This window comes from Pan paniscus, chromosome 3, assembly GCF_029289425.2.
Source record: "Pan paniscus chromosome 3, NHGRI_mPanPan1-v2.0_pri, whole genome shotgun sequence".
NCBI classification, from domain to species: Eukaryota; Metazoa; Chordata; class Mammalia; order Primates; family Hominidae; genus Pan; species Pan paniscus.
In genome coordinates this window covers 6,602,803-6,620,797 of record NC_073252.2, presented here as the reverse complement: position 1 = coordinate 6,620,797, position 17,995 = coordinate 6,602,803, and the positions used below count along the sequence as shown (strand labels likewise).

At 54.5% G+C, this 17,995-nt stretch overlaps 1 protein-coding gene across 6 annotated transcripts in view; it reads left to right on the top strand.

Annotated features, from left to right (window-relative positions):
• The window catches only part of PPP2R2C (protein phosphatase 2 regulatory subunit Bgamma), a 243,092-nt gene that overhangs the window by 214,427 nt on the left and 10,670 nt on the right, over window positions 1–17,995 (top strand). For all 6 annotated transcript variants that reach the window (XM_034951907.4, XM_034951908.4, XM_055111177.3 and 3 more), the window contains 2 exons: window positions 1,472–1,636; window positions 15,529–15,698. In XM_034951907.4, the coding sequence (XP_034807798.1) occupies window positions 1,472–1,636; window positions 15,529–15,698 (335 nt within the window). The remainder of the gene's footprint in view (window positions 1–1,471; window positions 1,637–15,528; window positions 15,699–17,995) is intronic.

The window sequence follows — 17,995 nt, the reverse complement described above, 5'->3', positions numbered from 1 at the left end:
TGACATTCATTGAGCTCTGCAACGCATCAGGCAGTGTGTGAAGGGCTTTGCCTCTGATGGTCTTCACAGTGAAGTGATAAGGTTATACTGCTGACTCATTTTACAGATGAGGAAGCTGAGGCATGGATAGCTGGGAACCCACTCAGGGTCACACAGCCAGGAGGTGACAGAGCTGGGATTCAAACCCCAGACCTTCCGACTCCAGGGCTCACATGCACCTGAAGAGTCAGAGGGAACAGACTGTGCAAAGCCCCATGCAGGGCCGGGGAGACCGGAGCCTGAGGTCATTGCTGTGAGAGGGGAGAGGGCCTTTCTGTCAGGGTGATGGGTGGGATCTGAAGCTGGAAAGCCGGAGAGAAGCTCGGGGGCGCCAGTCCTTGCATGCTCCAAGAGATTCTGATCTGCTGCTGGGCAGCAGGGAAGGGATAGGAAAAGAGCAGGTGCTGGGGCCGGGGAGGTTGTGAGGCTGAATCCAGCCTTACGACTCACACCTGGGCCACCCCGGACAAGTTGCTCATCTCTGTGCTCTAGTGTAACAGTCAGGGATACTGCCTTTGCAAGCAGCAAAGTTCTTGACTCTAAACAAAAAATGGACATTTATTGGCTCCCACATTTAGCAGTCTGGGGGGTATGGCTTCAGGTGCAGCTTGATCCAGGATTCCAATGGCATCACCAGATCTTTCTCTGCACTCTTTCCACTGTCTGCCCCACCCTCAAGCTCCAGGGTTTCTCCTTGTCCTGGCAGCAGATAGAAGCTCCTTCTTTCTACACCACCCAGCCCAGCAGGGGTGACCAAGCTGCATCCCAGCCTTTTCAGTATTCCAGGGCCTGGGGGCTGGAGAGCACAGATCAGAGCCGAAGTGGGGCCGACCCAGAAACCCAGAAGAACCTTTGCCCAAAGGAGAATCTCTATACTGTGGACAGAAGAAGGGGAGCGGGTGCCGGGGACAGGAAGGGGAGCTCCCAGATGCCCACACACTCAATTCCAGACACAATTTGAAAAGGGACCGGGAAGACTTGAAATCATTCACCAATAGCATCCACTGCCCAGCATGCAGTAGGCACAATATAAATGCTCTTTTTCTTCTGCTTGGCAACCAACAGGGGAAGGAAGGCAGAGGAGAGGGGCTCCACAGGTCAGTGCTATGTGTGGCTGGAACTGATGCACCCTCACTAGGGTGGGGTGCAGGTGGGGGGGGGCGCCGGTCAGGAGGGAAGTGGTGGGTCCAGCTTCATGGGAACAGGGGACAGACACCTAGAAGGGGTAGCCAGCAGGCAGGCAGTTCACCGTGCAGGTCTGCAGCTCAGGGGGACACTCGGCTGGGATGCATTTTGAGGGTCTCAGGAACAGAGAGGCAGCTCAGACGCGAGGGTGGACGGCTTTGCCTCGGGAGAGGTGTCAGAAACCTCCGGGAAGGCGGAGCATTGAGGGCGCCCTTCACTGCCCCTTCCTTGACCACACTGCCCCCAGACATCGTGGACATCAAGCCGGCCAACATGGAGGACCTTACGGAGGTGATCACAGCATCTGAGTTCCATCCGCACCACTGCAACCTCTTCGTCTACAGCAGCAGCAAGGGCTCCCTGCGGCTCTGCGACATGCGGGCAGCTGCCCTGTGTGACAAGCATTCCAAGCGTAAGTGCTGGTGCCTGGGGGTGGGGGGCTGTGCACTGGGCAGGCGGGCGGGTGGGATGTCCTGTCCTGGTGCAGCTGCTGCAGGGGTGGTGGGTGTGGGATGAGCATGTCCTGGACTGGCCAAGGTGGGTGGGCCCATTGCTGCTTCAGCGCTGGCTGGTCGGGGAGCCTGGTCTTGCCACCTGCTGCCCCCCAGAGTCCCTGCACAGCCAGGAACAGCCCAGTTTTTAGGGTTCAGGGCTCTAGGGCGAGGGTCAGGGCATCCAGAAGGTAAGGAGGCACCAAACTTAAATGTCACCTCCTGTAGGAAAGCTTCCCAGACTCCTACTTTAGATCTGGATCCTCCTCTGTGGCCCTGCAGCCCCCAAAGCTTCCCTCTTCCAGAACTAGCCACACCCAGCAAACTTGCTGTGGGCTGCCCATCTTCTCCGGCTCCTTGGAGCAGGGTCTGTAACATGTCCCCTCATTCTAGAACCCACCACAGGCCTGCTGTGGGGGTCCCACAGGGGTATGCGTGGAGGTCTGGGGCTGAACAAGTTCCAGGGGACATTTTGTGACACAGCAGCCCCCAGCATAACAGCTCACACTGAACACTCACTCTGAGCCCAGCCCTTACCAAGGGCTTTACCTGTGAACTCATCGAATCTTCACACAAGCCCCAGGAGGTGCTGTTCAGAAGAGGAAACAGAAGCTCCAGTTATTGGCCCAAGGTCACCCAAATTCAATCGTGGCAGAGCTGGGCTGCCTGGCACTGGGTTGTGGCCGTGGGCTGCACACTGCCACAGCCATCCCAGAGGCCCCTGAAGGCGAGGGATCAGGCCATGGCATCCTCCTTCCCAGACAGCCCTGCAGGGCTAGCAAGGGGCCAGTCAGGAGGCGGGGTGTCCCCCAGGCAGAGGGCAGGGACTTTGCTTGTCTGGTTCCCCTCACTGTCTGTCCCCAGCACCTACCACAGTGTCTGGAAATAAACACTTGTTGAATAAACCCCAGAGGAGCCTGACTGAAGCCTGGGTGCCGGCGGCAGAGGGCTGGTTGGGAGCGATGGGGCCACACTGTTCCCTTAGGGTGTCTGGTTTTGCTGGGCAGTCAGAGACAGGGTGCACACCAGCCCCAGGACTCAGGCTCAGGGCCCCCCAAAACCTCCAGCTTCTGCCTCCTTCCTTGGCCAAGTTCTGGCCCCCACATCCACCCCCTCATCTCCTCTGGGTTTGTCCACGCTCCGTGTGTCACGCTCAGCTATCCAGGCATTCAGTAGGTGCCTATTCCTGGCATGGGCGTGCAGCAGAGGCCCACCCTCGGGAGCTGGCGTCTGCGGGGGAGACAGACAGTGAACACACACCTGACGCATGTCAGGGCATGGTGAGCAATGGCACCAACACCCACAAAGTCAGGTACAGGGACAGAGGGGGTCAGGGAGGGCCTCCCTGAAGAGACCACAGTGGAACGGACACCCTGAGGGGGTGGGTGGTGCCGATCTCTGGGGAAGAATGTTCGAGAAGGAGGGCACTGCAGTGGCCGTGTCTCCACACATTGCCTGTAGGTCAAGGGAGGGACTGGGTTTTGTTCTGGCTGAGCTGACAATGAGAAGCTGTGGGTTGTCACGAGACTGGGACTTGAGGAGGAAGAGGAGACGCCGCAGAGGGTCCCCGGGGGAGCAGGCATCAGAGGTCCCTGCAGGGTCTGCAGGAAGAAATGGTGACCCCACTGAGGGGGGGTGTTGGGAGGTGGGGCAGGGCTCACCTGGCTGCCCCCTCTGGATGTTGCTTGGAGGTCGAGCTTTGCCTTGTGGGGTGCGACTGTGTGGTTGGTTTGAGCTGTGGGTGAAGGAGGGGCCGTGCCCTGGAACAACAGGGGGTGCCAGGGACCAGCAGGCAGGTTTCAGACCCGCGAGCCTGAGGCCCGTATTGGGTTCCAAGGAAATGGGTCGAGTAGGCAGCCAGATGTCCAGGCAGCAATGCCACCTGGAGATAAGTGTGGAGTTCGTGGCCGTGGACGGATGGGAGGCCGGAGACCAGCTGAGATTCCCGGGGTGCAGGGGGCCCGGGGCTGTGTCCTGTGCGCCACAACAAAGGACCACACACTTGGTGGCTGAAAACAGGGCATATGTATAGTCTCAGTCCGCAGTCCCGCAGCCAGCTCACTGGCCATAATGAAGGTGCCGCGGGCTGGTACCTTCGGGAGGCTCTGGGGAGCACCGGTTTCCCTGCCTCTTCTGGCTTCTAGAGGCGCTGCGTTCCCTGGCACGTGGCCCCTCCCCCATCCTCCCTGCCCACAGCGGCCAAGCCTCTCTCACGTCTCTGACCCTCCTGTCTGTCTTTCGCGTATAAAGACCCTTGTGATCACCTTGCCCCTGCCACCCCCAGTGATCCAGGATGACTTCCTCATCTCAAGGGTGGCTGAGTCGCATCCTTGATTTCATCTTTGGCCTTATTTTGACTTTGCCGTGTAGCATAACATAGTCACAGGTGCTAGGGATCAGGACACAGCCGTCGCTGGGGGCCGATCCACTGCCTACGACAGGGCACTGCCCCCCCACCTACGCCTCCCGCCCATTCACTCAGGCCGCATGTGCCTCCAGCTGTGCCTGTGTACAGCCAGGTCTGGGTCCGAATGGAATGGGAGAATATTGGGGAAGAGAGGGGGTTCTTCCTGCTCCTGGTCCGCTGCTGACCCCGTGTGAGCCCTGTGGGAAGGAGGATGGGGCTTCATTGGCACCCTGTTGTTTATAGGGGTGGAAATCCGGAAACATCCTCAATATCCCAATCTTAAATGCTAAGATTATTCAACTCTTCTGAAATGAGTGAGGCAGCTTTTTGTTTCTTTTTCTGGAACCGTTGGTGTAATATATCTGCTCCTTGAAGTATTAGGAAAACTTTTGTGCAAATCTATTCGGCGTCCTTTTGAGGGAGAGAAGGAAAATTTTAAGCAACCAGTTTAAAATGCCGAGAAAATGATGTCGACAGTGATGACATCCATGTACTAGAATATTGTTCGGTCATGTCAGCTATTGTTTTAGAAGATTTTTTAATGCCACAGGGAAGTGATTATGTTGAAAGATTTAGGGGATAACAAAATAAGGCTATGACCACCAAAAAAATGGAAACAGAGAAAACTCTGGAAAGAAATACACTGAGGTGTCCCTGAGTGGTGAGCTATAGGAAACTGATGGAATATTTTCTTTTTATTTTTCTGTGTATTTTTACCTTCATGATGGATTTGAACTTTGAATCAGAAAACATGTGTGTGCAGGAAGGGTGGAATTTAGAGAGAACAGAGATGGGCATAGGACAGTTTTGTGCACCCCTCAATGTTTGTGTGACATTTTTCAGTGGGCTAGAGGGGGCAGTCAGACCCCCTTTGGCTCCCGAAGCCTGTGCTATCCGGTTCCCCAGGGCAGAAGCAGCGGTCACATATACCTTGCACATTTCGTGAGTCCAAGCACAGACACATCCATTTCAGCCACGTAATTTCATATGCCTGATGATGTATGAGCCTTGTGTGAATCAGCCAATGAACTCAAGAGTGCGAGAAATATGAGTGTTTTCGATGACTCAATTCAATTTCATTCTTCACCCCCAGCTCCCAGGGCTGCAGTGAACGTTAACTTTTAGGGCCTCGGCAGATTCCACTCCTCTCCGGATTGCACTGAGGTTCCGGAAGGCTCTGGCAGGCCGAGGTGCGCAGAGAGGGACATGGTGTCTTCCAGGCCACTGAGGACTTTTGATTGTGCCTGGGCGACCTTGGGGCCAGGTCCTTGCTGACAAATCCCCAAGGGCCTGTTGGCTGTGCTCAGTGACTCACCTGGAAGGTTGGCAACATGCTGACCTCTGGGGGCTCTTGCCCGCACCAGTGATCCCAAGTCTGTAGCCAGGGTGGGGCTGCCTGTGATTTACTAAGGTTTTATGTATGCTTTTTGCACACACAGTCATAGGTGAAGTTGGTTTATAATTTTCTTTTCTTATACTCTCTTTGCCCAATTTTAAGATTATTCAACTCTCCTAAAATGAACTGGGCAGCTTTTTCTTTCTTTTTCTGGAGCAGTTGATGTAATATATGTGCTCCTTGAAATCTTAGGAAAACTTGTGTGCAAATCTATTTGGTGTCCTTTTGAAGGAGAGAAGAATTTTTTTCTTTTTTTTTAGACAGAATTTGGCTCCATCACCCTGACACGATCTTGGCTCACTGCAGCCTCCACCTCCTGGGTTCAAGGGATTCTCTCACCTCAGCCTCTGGAGTAGCTGGGATTACAGGTGTGTGCCACCATGGCTGGCTAATTTTTTTTGTATTTTTAGTAGAGACAGGGTTTTGCTATGTTGGCCAGGCTGGTCTCGAACTCCTGGCCTCCAGTGCTGGGATTATAGGCATGAGCCACCATACCAGGCCAAGAGAAGAAAAATTTTAAACAACCAGCTTAATTTCTTTTTTGATTATTGATTTATGCAAATTTTATTTAAAAATTTTCTAGAATATTTTTCATTATCAAACTCAATATCCTGTACGGAAACTTTCTCTTTCATGCCAGCAAAAAGATTGTGCAGCAGTTTTTAGCATGCTTTTACAGCTTCCAATTCTCCTCATTTAATTTGCCACACATTGGAGCGAGTGGCTGAAGTGTCTGTCCTTCTGCATGCCTTGTCCGGGCCGTGTTTTTGCTCTGTGGCTCTCATGGGAAATCAAGCACGCAGCCGATTTCCAATTAGCAGGTGGCGGCTGTTTTTAATCTGAACACAAATGGCTGTTATTTGAGCTAATTTTTTAAAAGAGATTTGGGGATTAGGATTAGTTCTTCACCTCCCACTTCCATCCATGTATCCAATTACTGCTCAAAACTCAGGGAGCGGCTGATAGTGACACCCCAGAGATGCGCTCACAGCATCATTTTCCTAACAGAATCAGACGGCGAATGAAGAGTGTCCTGGATGCAGGAAGGTGAGCATTTCTGCCATTGGACAGATGAGGAGACCGAGGGTCCGAGAAGCTCTGTGACTTCCCTGGACCCCTCCTCTATCAGGGCAGAGCTGGGGGCACACAGGCCACTCTGTTCCCTCTGCAGCTTCCCACCTTTCTCTGAAGCACTGGAAATCCGCGTCTTGTGTCTGCTTGGCAGGGTGACAGGGTAACCATGGAAACAACCATACATGAGTCCTCAAAATAGACAGTTACTTCTGCTTATGACAGCACAGAGCCTGCGGAAAGAAAGGGCCGTGCCCGGAACACTGGGATTTCTTAGAATTGGGGGTGATGATGGCTGAGACCCTGATTTCTTAGAATCGGGGCTGATGATGGCCAAGACCCTTCATAGGCCCCCAACGACGTGCCTGGCCCGGTGTTGGGTGAAATAATAACCGCAGCTCATTCTTTGCACACTTAGTGCAAACACATGCTGTTTTCAGTTTATATCTCATTAAATACTCAGCACCTATGATGGGTGTGTTATAGTATTCATCCTACAGATGAGGAAGTTGAATACACTTGACCCTGGAATGATGTGGGAGCTAGGGGTTCAGACAGTGCCTGAATGCAGTTGAAAGTACATGCTTAACTTTTGACTCCCCCAAAACTTCACTCCTAATAGTCAGCTGTTGGTGGGGAGACTGATGTCTACGTGGATTCTATGCATTTGTGACATACCTTTTTCTTTTCTCATATATATATGTATGTATATATATGTATATATGTGTGTGTGTGTGTGTGTGTGTGTATTGTGGCAGATCTCCAAAATGTTTTCAGTATATTTACTGGGAAAATCGCACATCAGGGGACCTGCAGGTTCAAGCCTGTGTTGTGTGAGGGTCAAGGGGCAACTGTATATGCACTTCTCATTGCTGCGGGAACAATTGCCATGAGCTTAGTGGCTCAAAACAACACAAAAGACTGTTGTACATTCTGGAACTCAGGGGCTAAAATGAAGGCGTCAGCTGGCCTGTGTTATCTCTGGAGGCTGCAGGGTGGGGCTGTTTTCTGATCTTTTCCAGCTACTAGAGGCTTCTAGAGGCTGCCTGCACTCCTCAGCTCATCATTCCAACCTCTGCTTCCATCATCCCATCTCTTTCTTCCATCTTTGACCTTCCTTCTTCCTCCTATACAGACCCTTGTGATGACATTGGGCCCATCCAGATTATCCGGGGTCACCTCCGTACCTCAAGGTCCTTCACTTAATGACATCTGCAAAGCCCCTTTTGCCATGTGAGATAACAGGTGCACAGATTCTAGGGTGGAGGATGTAGATAGACGCCTTTAGTGGTCATTGTTGTCACTACATTGAAGCACAGAGAGATTAAGACATTTGCCCAAGGTCACACAGCTAAGTAGAGCCAAGATAGAGCCTCAGAGAGTCTCATGCCTTCAGCCTGTACTCTTTTTCCCTTTCTCATCACAGAAGCCTTGAGAACTAAAACTCTTACAGGAATTGTGGGTGAGCTGGGTTTTTTTTTTTTTTTTGAAATGGAGTCTCATTCTGTTGCCCAGGCTGGAGTGCAATGGCATGATCTTGGCTCACTGCAACCTCCACCTCCCGGGTTCAAGCAATTCTCCTGCCTCAGCCTCCTCAGTAGATGGGATTGCAGGTGCCCGCCACCACGCCCGACTTTTTGTATTTTTAGTAGAGACAAGGTTTTGCCATGTTGGCCAGGCTGGTCTCAAACTCCTGACGTCAGGTGATCTGTCCACTTCGGCCTCCCAAAGTGCTAGGATTACAGGCATGAGCCACCGCCCCCCCCCACCTGAGTGGGTTCATTTAAAAGGGCTGTGTGGGCTCAACTCCCAGGGCTCACTCTAGTAATGGATCTGCTGCAGAAAGACCAGCCCCAGCCCAGACCCTGCAGCTCTCCAGGTGCAGGACCAGCGCAAAGCTCCCCAACAGTGGGAACAGCCCATGTGAAGGCCCTGTGGCTGGATACGGAGGCTGGAGAGAGGACGTGAGGTCAGGGAGGTGTGTGGCTGGAGGAGGCCTCACAGGCCAGAGCAAGAGCTTCGGGTTTCCTCTGAAAGGGACAGGAACCACAGGGTCGTCTGAGCAGGGAGTGGGTCAGCCTGGCCATGTGTTCACAGGATCCCTCTGGCTGCCCAGTGGAGAATAAGCTGAGGGGTGAGGTAGAAGTGAGGGCTGGCTGGGGGGCGGCTAGCGTGTTCACGCAGGTGAGAGACGCTGGTGCGCAGAGTGAGTGGCCCGTGCAGGTGGGGAAGGTGGTGGGCCCTGCCCCCCACGGCAGGTGGGGCCTGCTGGATTTGCTGCTGGATTGGATGGAGAGGGAGGGAGGGTCGGGGATGGCTTCAGGCTCTGTACAGAGACCAGGCTCCCATCTGTGTGGAGCTGTGTGGAGGGACCACAGGAAGGGGACTAGTAAATAAGTAGGTGCATTGGAGTGGGAAGGTTTCCATGAAGGGCATCAGGAGCCCTCTGATGCATTGCACCTCAGGGGTCAGGAGAGGTGTCCCTGGATGAGAAAGAGCCTGGGAATGGGGGCGGGGGTGCCCCACCCCACAGTATTGTCTGAGAGGAACCTGGCTGACGTCAGGACCCGTGTGGCTGGAACAGGTGGAGGGGCGGGCTCTTGTGTGCAAAGATGGGTTAAGGGGAGAGCGTGCCGGGCCTGGGGGCCACAGCTAGGCTTGAGTTTTTTGTTTGATGGGGCTCGATCACATGGTGCTGGGCAGGGAGTGACAACTGTCATCTCTTCATCAGTGAGCACTCATTGTGCCCACCTGTGCCATTGTAGGAACTCCCTGCCCCCTCCCCACTGTGTACAGCCTCAGGGATAGGGAAAGAGGCCGCACAGGAGGCCCCTCCCCAAACAGTGGCATCACCTGGAACCCAGGAGCAAGCCAGTGTCCAGGGGTGCTGGGGATCCATAACCCCCATCGTCCTTCTTCTGCTTCTCAGACCCTCCAAGCTCCTCCTGGAGCGCGGCCTGAGGTGAGGCCAGCTGGCCCAGGCCACTCCACCCTCGTGGATGGCCTTGTATCCCATCAGATCACAGGAGGGAGCCGTGGCCAGGGTAGCCCGGGGCGATCACTGCCCAGGACCCCATAGGCCCCTCCCCCTCCAGGCCACCTCCTCCCATGTTTCCCACCTCCACCCACCTGCAGGTCCCTCCCACCCTCATCTGTTTCTCTGGAGGCCTCACTGAACTGCACTTGTCCCTGAATGCATGGCTCAAGCCCATGCATTTCTACTGTGTGAACCCAGTCGGCCTCCACCCCAGCCCCAGAGGAGTGTCGTCCACACACTGACAACGATGGGGGTGGGGCACAGCAGGTGCCACCAAGAGGGCCACAGAGCAAGTGCCACGGGCACACAGGGGCCACCCCCAGGCTGGCTGAGGCTTCTCTGCCAGGCCCAGAAACTGCAGTGGAACCACATCAGGTTGGGGAAGAAAGATGTCAGTGAGGGGCTGGAGCAGAAACGGCAGGCAGCAGCACAAGCTTCTCTCTGCTCAGGGAGCAGGGCAGGGCCATGAGGCAGGGTCCGTGCTAGGCAGGGGCGCCAAGATGATCAGTGACTAATGACCAAGGCAGGACCCCTGGCCCGAGGGAGCTTACAGCCCCATGAGGGGACCCTGCCCCCCTGCCAGTGCCACAGAAGAAGGTACCCAGCGGCTTGGGGGCAGCAGAGGGTAAGCACAGGATTTCTTTAGAGAGCATGTGAACAATATGCACAGAAAGCAGGGTGTGAGCCTGGGGTTCTAGAGGATGTATAGGAGTTGGTAAGAAAGACCAGCTAAAAATGGGAAAGGGACCTTAGGGAGAGAAAATGATGTGAAAAATAACTCCAGGAATCCCTCCGTAGTTTTATTGAGCAGCTACTGCAAGCCCCACACTGGGCCAGCGCCTCCAGGCATGACCTCTGAGGATCCCATCGTGCTCCTTCTCCAGATGAGGGAAGCTGGGCTCAGAGAGGACCAGGCCCTTGCCTGAGGTCACACAGAGCACGATCCATTCTGCTCTCTGCCCAGCACATGGCGGGGCAGGGGCTACGGGAGGCAGGGGGAGATGCCTAGGGCTCAACATTGAGGAGACACCCACCCCCAGAGCCTTTGAGTGGATGCAGTGCCCTAGGGGCCCAGCAGGAAGGGGGCTGGAGTGTGCGGCAGAGGGGAACTTGCGAGTGTGAGGCAGCAGCAGCAGGCTGGTTGGGACCCATTGAGAAGGAGCTGGTCAGCTACAGGTAGGAGCCTAAACCTTGATCCTGTGGGCACTGGGGAGCCAAGGAGGGCTTCAAGCAGAAGGAGGTGCCGTTGGCTCTGTGTGAGGCTGGAAAGGAAGGTGGGCACCCACTCTCAGGCTTCACCTCCTGTTTCCTTTGATTCACAGGTCCGTCAGAGCCGCCCCACACCTTGGTTGGGCTCCCCAGGTCCCCTCCACCTTGGCCTGAGCCAGGGGTGGGGGTAGGGAAGGTTCTTTGTGGCCATAACACCGTGCAACACCCAGGGAGGAGGAGGATGTTGTTGTCAGGGAACCGGCTCGAGCCGTGGGAGCCCTAATTATGCAAAATCATTAAAAAGAAACAGGATGGAGATTTCGGCTGATTGAGAGCTCTCCAACTTTTAAATAATTAGGGCATGGGGGAGTGGGTGGAGATGGGACTGGGCCCATCACAAGTGATGGGGGCTTTGAGACATGTGTCTTTAAACCCATGGCAGGAATAATTACTGTGAAATGTCCTTAGCGATTTAGTCAATTAGAGGGGAGACCCCTTATCTCTTGTTAGCGCTCTGAAGGTGGTGCAGCGGGGTGTGTGTGTGTGTGTGTATGTATGTGTGTGTGTTCGCGTGCATACTCGGGGGCAGCGATTGATATGGAATAGTAGATTCCACTATCTTTTGGAAAAAAATCTATTGTATCAAAAATTTCATAGAAATGTCTAAAAAGAAAAAGAGGAACTTTTAGGAATGGTTTTTCAGGCTTATTAATATCCCTTCCAATCTATCGTTTGCATTCCTGTTCCTTGTGTCCTTAAAAACCCTCAGAAATGCCCGAGTACAGCCAGCAGTGGGGTGACAAGGGCCAGCGCCATTTGGCTTTCTGTTTCCACTATCGATTCAATTGTTCTCTCAGCCTTTGATCTTTGCGGTTTTTCCTGCTGGAGGCTGGTAGGATACTTGGCCACTCGTTCTGCCCTGTGACACCCAGCACCGGTGCACCCTGTGATTCTGGCTGAATCCACCTGCAAGTCCTGCTGGGAACCTAGACCAGCCCTCGAGGTCTGGGGGAGTCTGGTCTGAGAGACCCCTGAGCAGGCGAGGGGGTACTAAGGCCACTCCGGAAGTCAGCCTGCGAGAGGCCGCCCTGGCTCAGTTTTGGACTCACCTCCGCCTCACCTCCAAGTGTCAGAAAGCCTAGTTCAGGCCAGACAGGGTTCCCGCCACTCACCTGGGCAGGTGCTGGGGGCCACCAGGTCCCGCTGAGATTCTCTTCCTTGTTTCCATCCATTTAGCCACCGGGGGTCCCTCTTCTCTCAAGCCCTCTCCCTGCTTCTCCCAAATATGAGTCTCTACCCAATGCTAATGGAAAGGCAGCACAACATCACCCCTTTAGGGAATCAAGCGTTCAAAGTGATTTTCTTTACTGTAGGCATCAGAGAGAAAAGGGAACTGTGGTTGATCCTTTTTTGGCTTAACAAAGAAAAACTACAAGTATATATATATATATATATATATATATATATATATATATATATATATATATATACTCACATACAGAAACAAAGATGCCAATTTAATTATTGGGGCACAAAACATTATCGTGTGAGATGACCAATTAGAACTCAGAGGTTCAGAAGCTCAAGGTGACTCCCAGGGAGATTTTACTACCCCTACCCCACCCATCCTCCTCCACAGGCAGGGAGGGGTTGGAGGGCTCACAGGAGGGAGGGAGGGAAGGAGGGAGGGAGGGAAGGAGGGAGGGAGGGAGGGAGGAAGGGAAGGAGGGAGGGAGTGGGGAGGGATGGAAGCAGGGAGGGAGGGAGGGAAGGAGGGAGGGAGGGAGGGAGGGAAGTCAGTAGGGCTGCAGCACTCATTGTGCACTGGGCTCACTCCATACAGGATCTTTGCTGCCTGCGGCCCTGCCTGTACCCAGGGTGGTGCCAGGCCTGGCTGCAGCCCCCTCCTCCTGCCCCTTCCTGAAAAGCGCCCTTGGCTCCTGTTGTAGGGAGGAGCAAGGCCAGGGCTCAGGGAGGTGAAGGCGTTCAAGGCCACACGAGGGGCTTGGGGATTGAGACCCTGGCAGCCTGTTCTCTCCCAGCTCCCTCTGCGAGCGGCCTCACCCTTCCTTCCCATGGTGCTGGTTTTCTTTCTGGTCCTCCCTTCAATGTGCCCTTGTGGAAAGAGGAAAGCTCGGGCCACTGAGAAGGGTACCCCTGTGAGCGATGGAGGGAGATTGAGGTCAGGAGGCAGGCCTGGGGACTGGGGGCGTGTGGAGGGGTGGGTTGGGCTCCTGGAAAGGGAGGCGCCTACTGTCAGTTTTGAGTTTCGTTAAACACCTGCCAGCCTGATAGCATTCTAATTCCAAAATATGACACCACCTATTAGTGGATAAACTAGGCTCCCTCCCTCCTTCCTGGTCTTGACGCCAGGGCTGGAAGGAGCGACCACCTGCCCTCAGGATACCCGGTGCAGTGCCACGGCTTTGAGGGCAGAGGTGTGGGGTTGAAGGCTGCCACTGCTCACCAGAGGCCGTGGAGAGGCTAAGGACAGAGATATAGATCTCCTGAGCTTCAGGGGTCTGCTTCAGAGACAGGTGTTTGGAGGACTTGCTCTCAAGAGAGGTGGGGGGGACCTTCCTCCTGCTGCCTGCTCTGATTTCGGGGGATACCAGAGGCATGAACATAAACGTGGGAGCCTTTTCCTGCCCTGTAAGCAGCTTCCCTCCCCCTCCTCTCACCTCCCCTCACCTCCCTGCATGCAGTGGCCTGGGATCAGGGTGGTGACACCTGGGCTCTGCAGCCCTGGCCCACCGGGTGCTGGAACTTCCTTCCTCCATCGGGAGGGGACTCCAGCCTCCTGCCTTCCCCTCCCTACCTCCTTGACTCAGATTTCATCCTCCCTGTCTCTGAACCCTCAGTGGCTCCCATTTCCCTAATGGTGACTTCCTCACCCCTCTCCGTGGCCCATGAGATCCTGCGTGGGTGGCCCCTTGCATCCCTGTTCCCTCTGCTCACTCCTTTCTCTGCCTGCACAGCCCTTGGCGTGTCCCTGCCTCAGGGCCCTTGCGTGTGCCGTCCCTTCTGCCCAGCACACCCCTCTCCAGGCATCGCCACCAATCTCTCCCCAACTTCACTCAGACCTTGGTCAAACAGCACCTGCCACAGAGGCCCTGTTCACCTAAACTACCAGCCCCCAGCGCCTATCTGCCTGCTGGCTCTTCCTCCCCAGCACTTGCTGCTCCCTGGCGGTGGAGGGCGCCACTTAGTTTTATTGTCTGTACCTGCAAGGAGAATGTTGGCTGCACAGGAACAGTGGCTTTATGCTGGTCACTGCATCATCCCAGGGCCTGGCACAGAGTAGGTGCTGTTTGCATTGGTTGACTGAGTGAATAAATGAATGAATGAATGAATGAGTCCATCAGGGCATCCAGTGGGCCCTGCAGAGGGGAGCTGGACAGGAGTTGTATTTCTGGAGAGGCAGTGGCCAGGTACAGCGTCCACCATGGACAGGAGGGAGAATGGGGTGCTGCCATTTCCCATGAGGGGATAAGGGGCTGGGACAGACATGGGAGGCAGGACATGAGCCCTGGTGGCTGAGAGGGGCCAGCAGGGAGGGGCCTCTTGGGAGCCTCAGGGTGCTGTGATCAGCTCTGCTTCCCTATTTCTGGGGTAGAGACCAGAGCAGGCCAGCAGGCAAGGCTGCCACTCAGCCGGTTTCCATGGGGACAGCTGGACAGGTTGTCATATATTTAGGTCTTTCCAGATTGGCTGCTGAATGGCTGTCAACTCTACCACCCTGTTCTCTTCCCATCGTTCCCTGGGTCTCTCTGTGGCCCAGGTCCTAGGGAGTTAGTGCCTGGCCCAACGGGGGTCCTAGTCCCCACGCTACTTCAGCCCCAGGGCCACTGCCACCAGTGAGACAGATACCAGCAGAAATGAGCTTAGAGACCTTGTCCCACTTTGGGAACTTCTGCAGCTCAGGAAGGCCAGGTTATGGGGGCAGTGGGGAGGGGACGCTGTCTGGGGAGTCCTCATTGCCCACTCTGTCCCAGTCTATAATTGTCCAGCTGGGCAGCAAACCATTGCTTTTAGGGACCAGATAAGCAACTTTCTGTGCAGAGCAGGTGCTCCAAGAAAAAAGGAGATGGTCAGTGGGTGGCATACAGGAGACTGTACCAACTCTGTGGCAGTCAGATTTGATTTTGTTACAAACCCCATGGCAACGAAACAAAACCCACCTGTGAGTAGGGCTCAGCCATGCCTGCCCAGGACACCATGAACAGAGATAACTACAGGCCCAAGGTCCCAGGGCCAGTTAGTGCCAGAGCCACAAGCAGTGCCCAGTCTGGTAGAGGACATTGTCCAGCACATTTGAGAATGTCAGGACACCTTTGCAAGCTGGCATTCAGCATCACCAGTAGGGGGCAGTAGAGGGCAGCACATCAAGTATAGCTCTGGCTTCAAATCCCGACTCTACCACCTTCTTCCAGCACTGACTCCCCAGGCATGAGTTTTAGCCAGCTGCTCCTCCATTTTCTTGGCTATGAATGGGGATAGTAATGGCTATTTCTGCACAGCACAGAATCTTACCAGGCTTGTTCCCTGGTAAGTGTTTAGTTCTAGGTTTGAGGAATGAATGAATGACTGAATAAACAGAGCATGGGCCCAGGTGCAAAACAGAGCCATCCGTCGTGCCAACCCCATGGGCGGGAGCAGCCCAGTGACGGCCATTGCTTCTCTGTCTCCACAGTCTTTGAAGAGCCTGAGGACCCCAGTAACCGCTCATTCTTCTCGGAAATCATCTCCTCCGTGTCCGACGTGAAGTTCAGCCACAGCGGCCGCTACATGCTCACCCGGGACTACCTTACAGTCAAGGTCTGGGACCTGAACATGGAGGCAAGACCCATAGAGACCTACCAGGTGGGCACCACAGCAGGAGACCCCCAATCCTGGGTCTTTTTTCCCTATGCTGAGATCCCCATGGAGGGGGCCTTCCTAGCCAGGCGTAGCTTTCATATGCCCAGTATGTAGGTGAAGACACGGAGGCTGAAGAAATCCAGCAGCTCATCCCCACACGTAGCTTGGCAGAGGGCAGGAGTGCTCAGTCTTGCCTCACAGGGAGCTTTGGATGTCCCTGAGCAAGGCCTGCAGTCCAGGGCCCAGGGGCCTCAATTCCAGGGAGGAAAGAGATGTGGGAACAGAGATGAGCGTCAGGCTGGGCCCCAGTGGAGCATGTAGACGATGGCTTCCCTCCCCACTCCCTGGGAGCGTGCATCGGAGCTGTACCATTAAAGTAGGTTAAGCGTTGCCCTCCCAGGGTGCATCCGTAAGCAGTGCACGCAGAGGTGAACTGAGCACATGTTTCCTTTCCAGATCCTCAGCACAGGCCTATAAGCCTGGAGTCTAGGTGAAGCCTGGGCCCTTCTTGGACAGTATTATTTATTATCTTCCTATTATCATCCATTCAGATATGTTAGGGGGTAGACAACAAAACTCATGTGATGTTAAAATAAAATGTGGACTTGAAAGAAATGTGGGATGGCTTCAAAGCTGGTTCCAGTTAGGTGGGGAGATCAGGGAGGCTTCTTGGAGGAGGTGGCATTTGTGCTGGGCCTTGAAGGATGAGTAAGATCTGGCCGTGCAAACATGGGTGGGAAAACACCCCACCAGAAACCTCAGCCGGTTCCTCACCGTGTCACTCCTCACACACGGGGTGCCACGTGCTTGACATCTGTCACCTCCATTCTTTACTGTCCGGTGACAAGGAGCCATCATCCTATTTGGTGGAAAGGGAACTCGGGCACTGAGAGGTAGGGAGATGAGGGAGGTGTCTCTCGTCTGGGCGGTGACAGATTCAGAGCCCAGGCTCAGAGCCCGACGCTTTCCTTTCCTCTGTGCTAAGACCTAGTAGGGAAGCGTCCTGGGTGGCACAGGCCTCGCTGGGAACTGGTGCAGAGCTCAGAGGGTGGGCTGCTCTGATCTGACCTGGGCCCCAGAGGAACAGCTCACGCTCCTGGAAGCCACACACTCACAAGGACCGCTATGGGGACCGCCTGTTTGTCAGCCACGTGTGTTTACTTGAGTTCTTGCGACTGCCCCAGCTCCTCCCTCAGGCCCCCTCCTCACACTGCACACCCCAGGCAGGACTCAGCCCTCCTCTGTCCCTGTGGGAATGGCAGAGACCCCAGACTAGGAGAGGGACAGGATAAGCCCGGCTCAAGCCTGCAGGAGCAACTCTCTGGCTCCCTCTGGAGGCAGCTCAGGGAAATGAACATTTCCAACCCCCTCCGGCCCCTTGTCCGATCACTTACCTCCATCCCTGAGGTCAACGAAGGCCCATGAACCCCTGAAACTACGTGGAATGTGTTCTATGAGCATTTTCAGGGGGAGGGGGACACAGCTTTCTGAAATTCTCATGAAGGACCCCACGAAGGAGGGGAATGACTGTTCTGGAGCGTGAGGCCGTAAGCTGGGCACTTGGCATCTGGCCCAGCTGACCTATTGATGCTAAAATAATAGCAATAACTACATAAAAGCAGCACAACAACCAACATTTTTTGATGGCTTTTGATGTGCTAGAAATTGTGTGTAGCAGGACTGCATTTGGCTGGTGTGCAGTGCTTAACAAATCGGGGCTATTTTTCTCCCACAACAGGGAGTCTGGAGAGGGCAGTCCAGGAAGGTGAGGGGGCTCCATGACCCCGGCAGTGCCACAGTGGTTCCTTCTGTGATCCAGTCCACCATCATTTGGGCGTTGGTTTTCCACCTTCACATGTGGTACCTCATGGTGGCAAAGTGGCTGCCACACCTCCAAGCACTTTGCCTACATTCCAGGCAGGAAATAGGAAATGCACTAGATCTCACCCCTGGGGTCTGTTGAGTGTTTCACTGTGATTGTAAAATCTTCCCCAGAATGCTTCTCAGAAGACTTCTTACACCTCATTGTCTAGAATGGGTCCCTGGCAGCCACCATAGTGGCTGGGAAAATTAATGGTTTAACAGCCTCTGTGGTTGAAGAAGGCAAGGGTGAAGGGGCTGGGGATGGTTGTTGAAGGAGCCACACTGAGGTAAGTCCATAGTATACTTTGCCTCATCTAAGCCTCCCAGCTGTCCTGGGAGGTGGGGCCGGTATTCTCCCCATCCCATTTTATTGGAAGACAATTGAGTTAAATGGCAAATCTGTGACAGAGCCAGCAAGCAGCGGACCTTAGATTGAC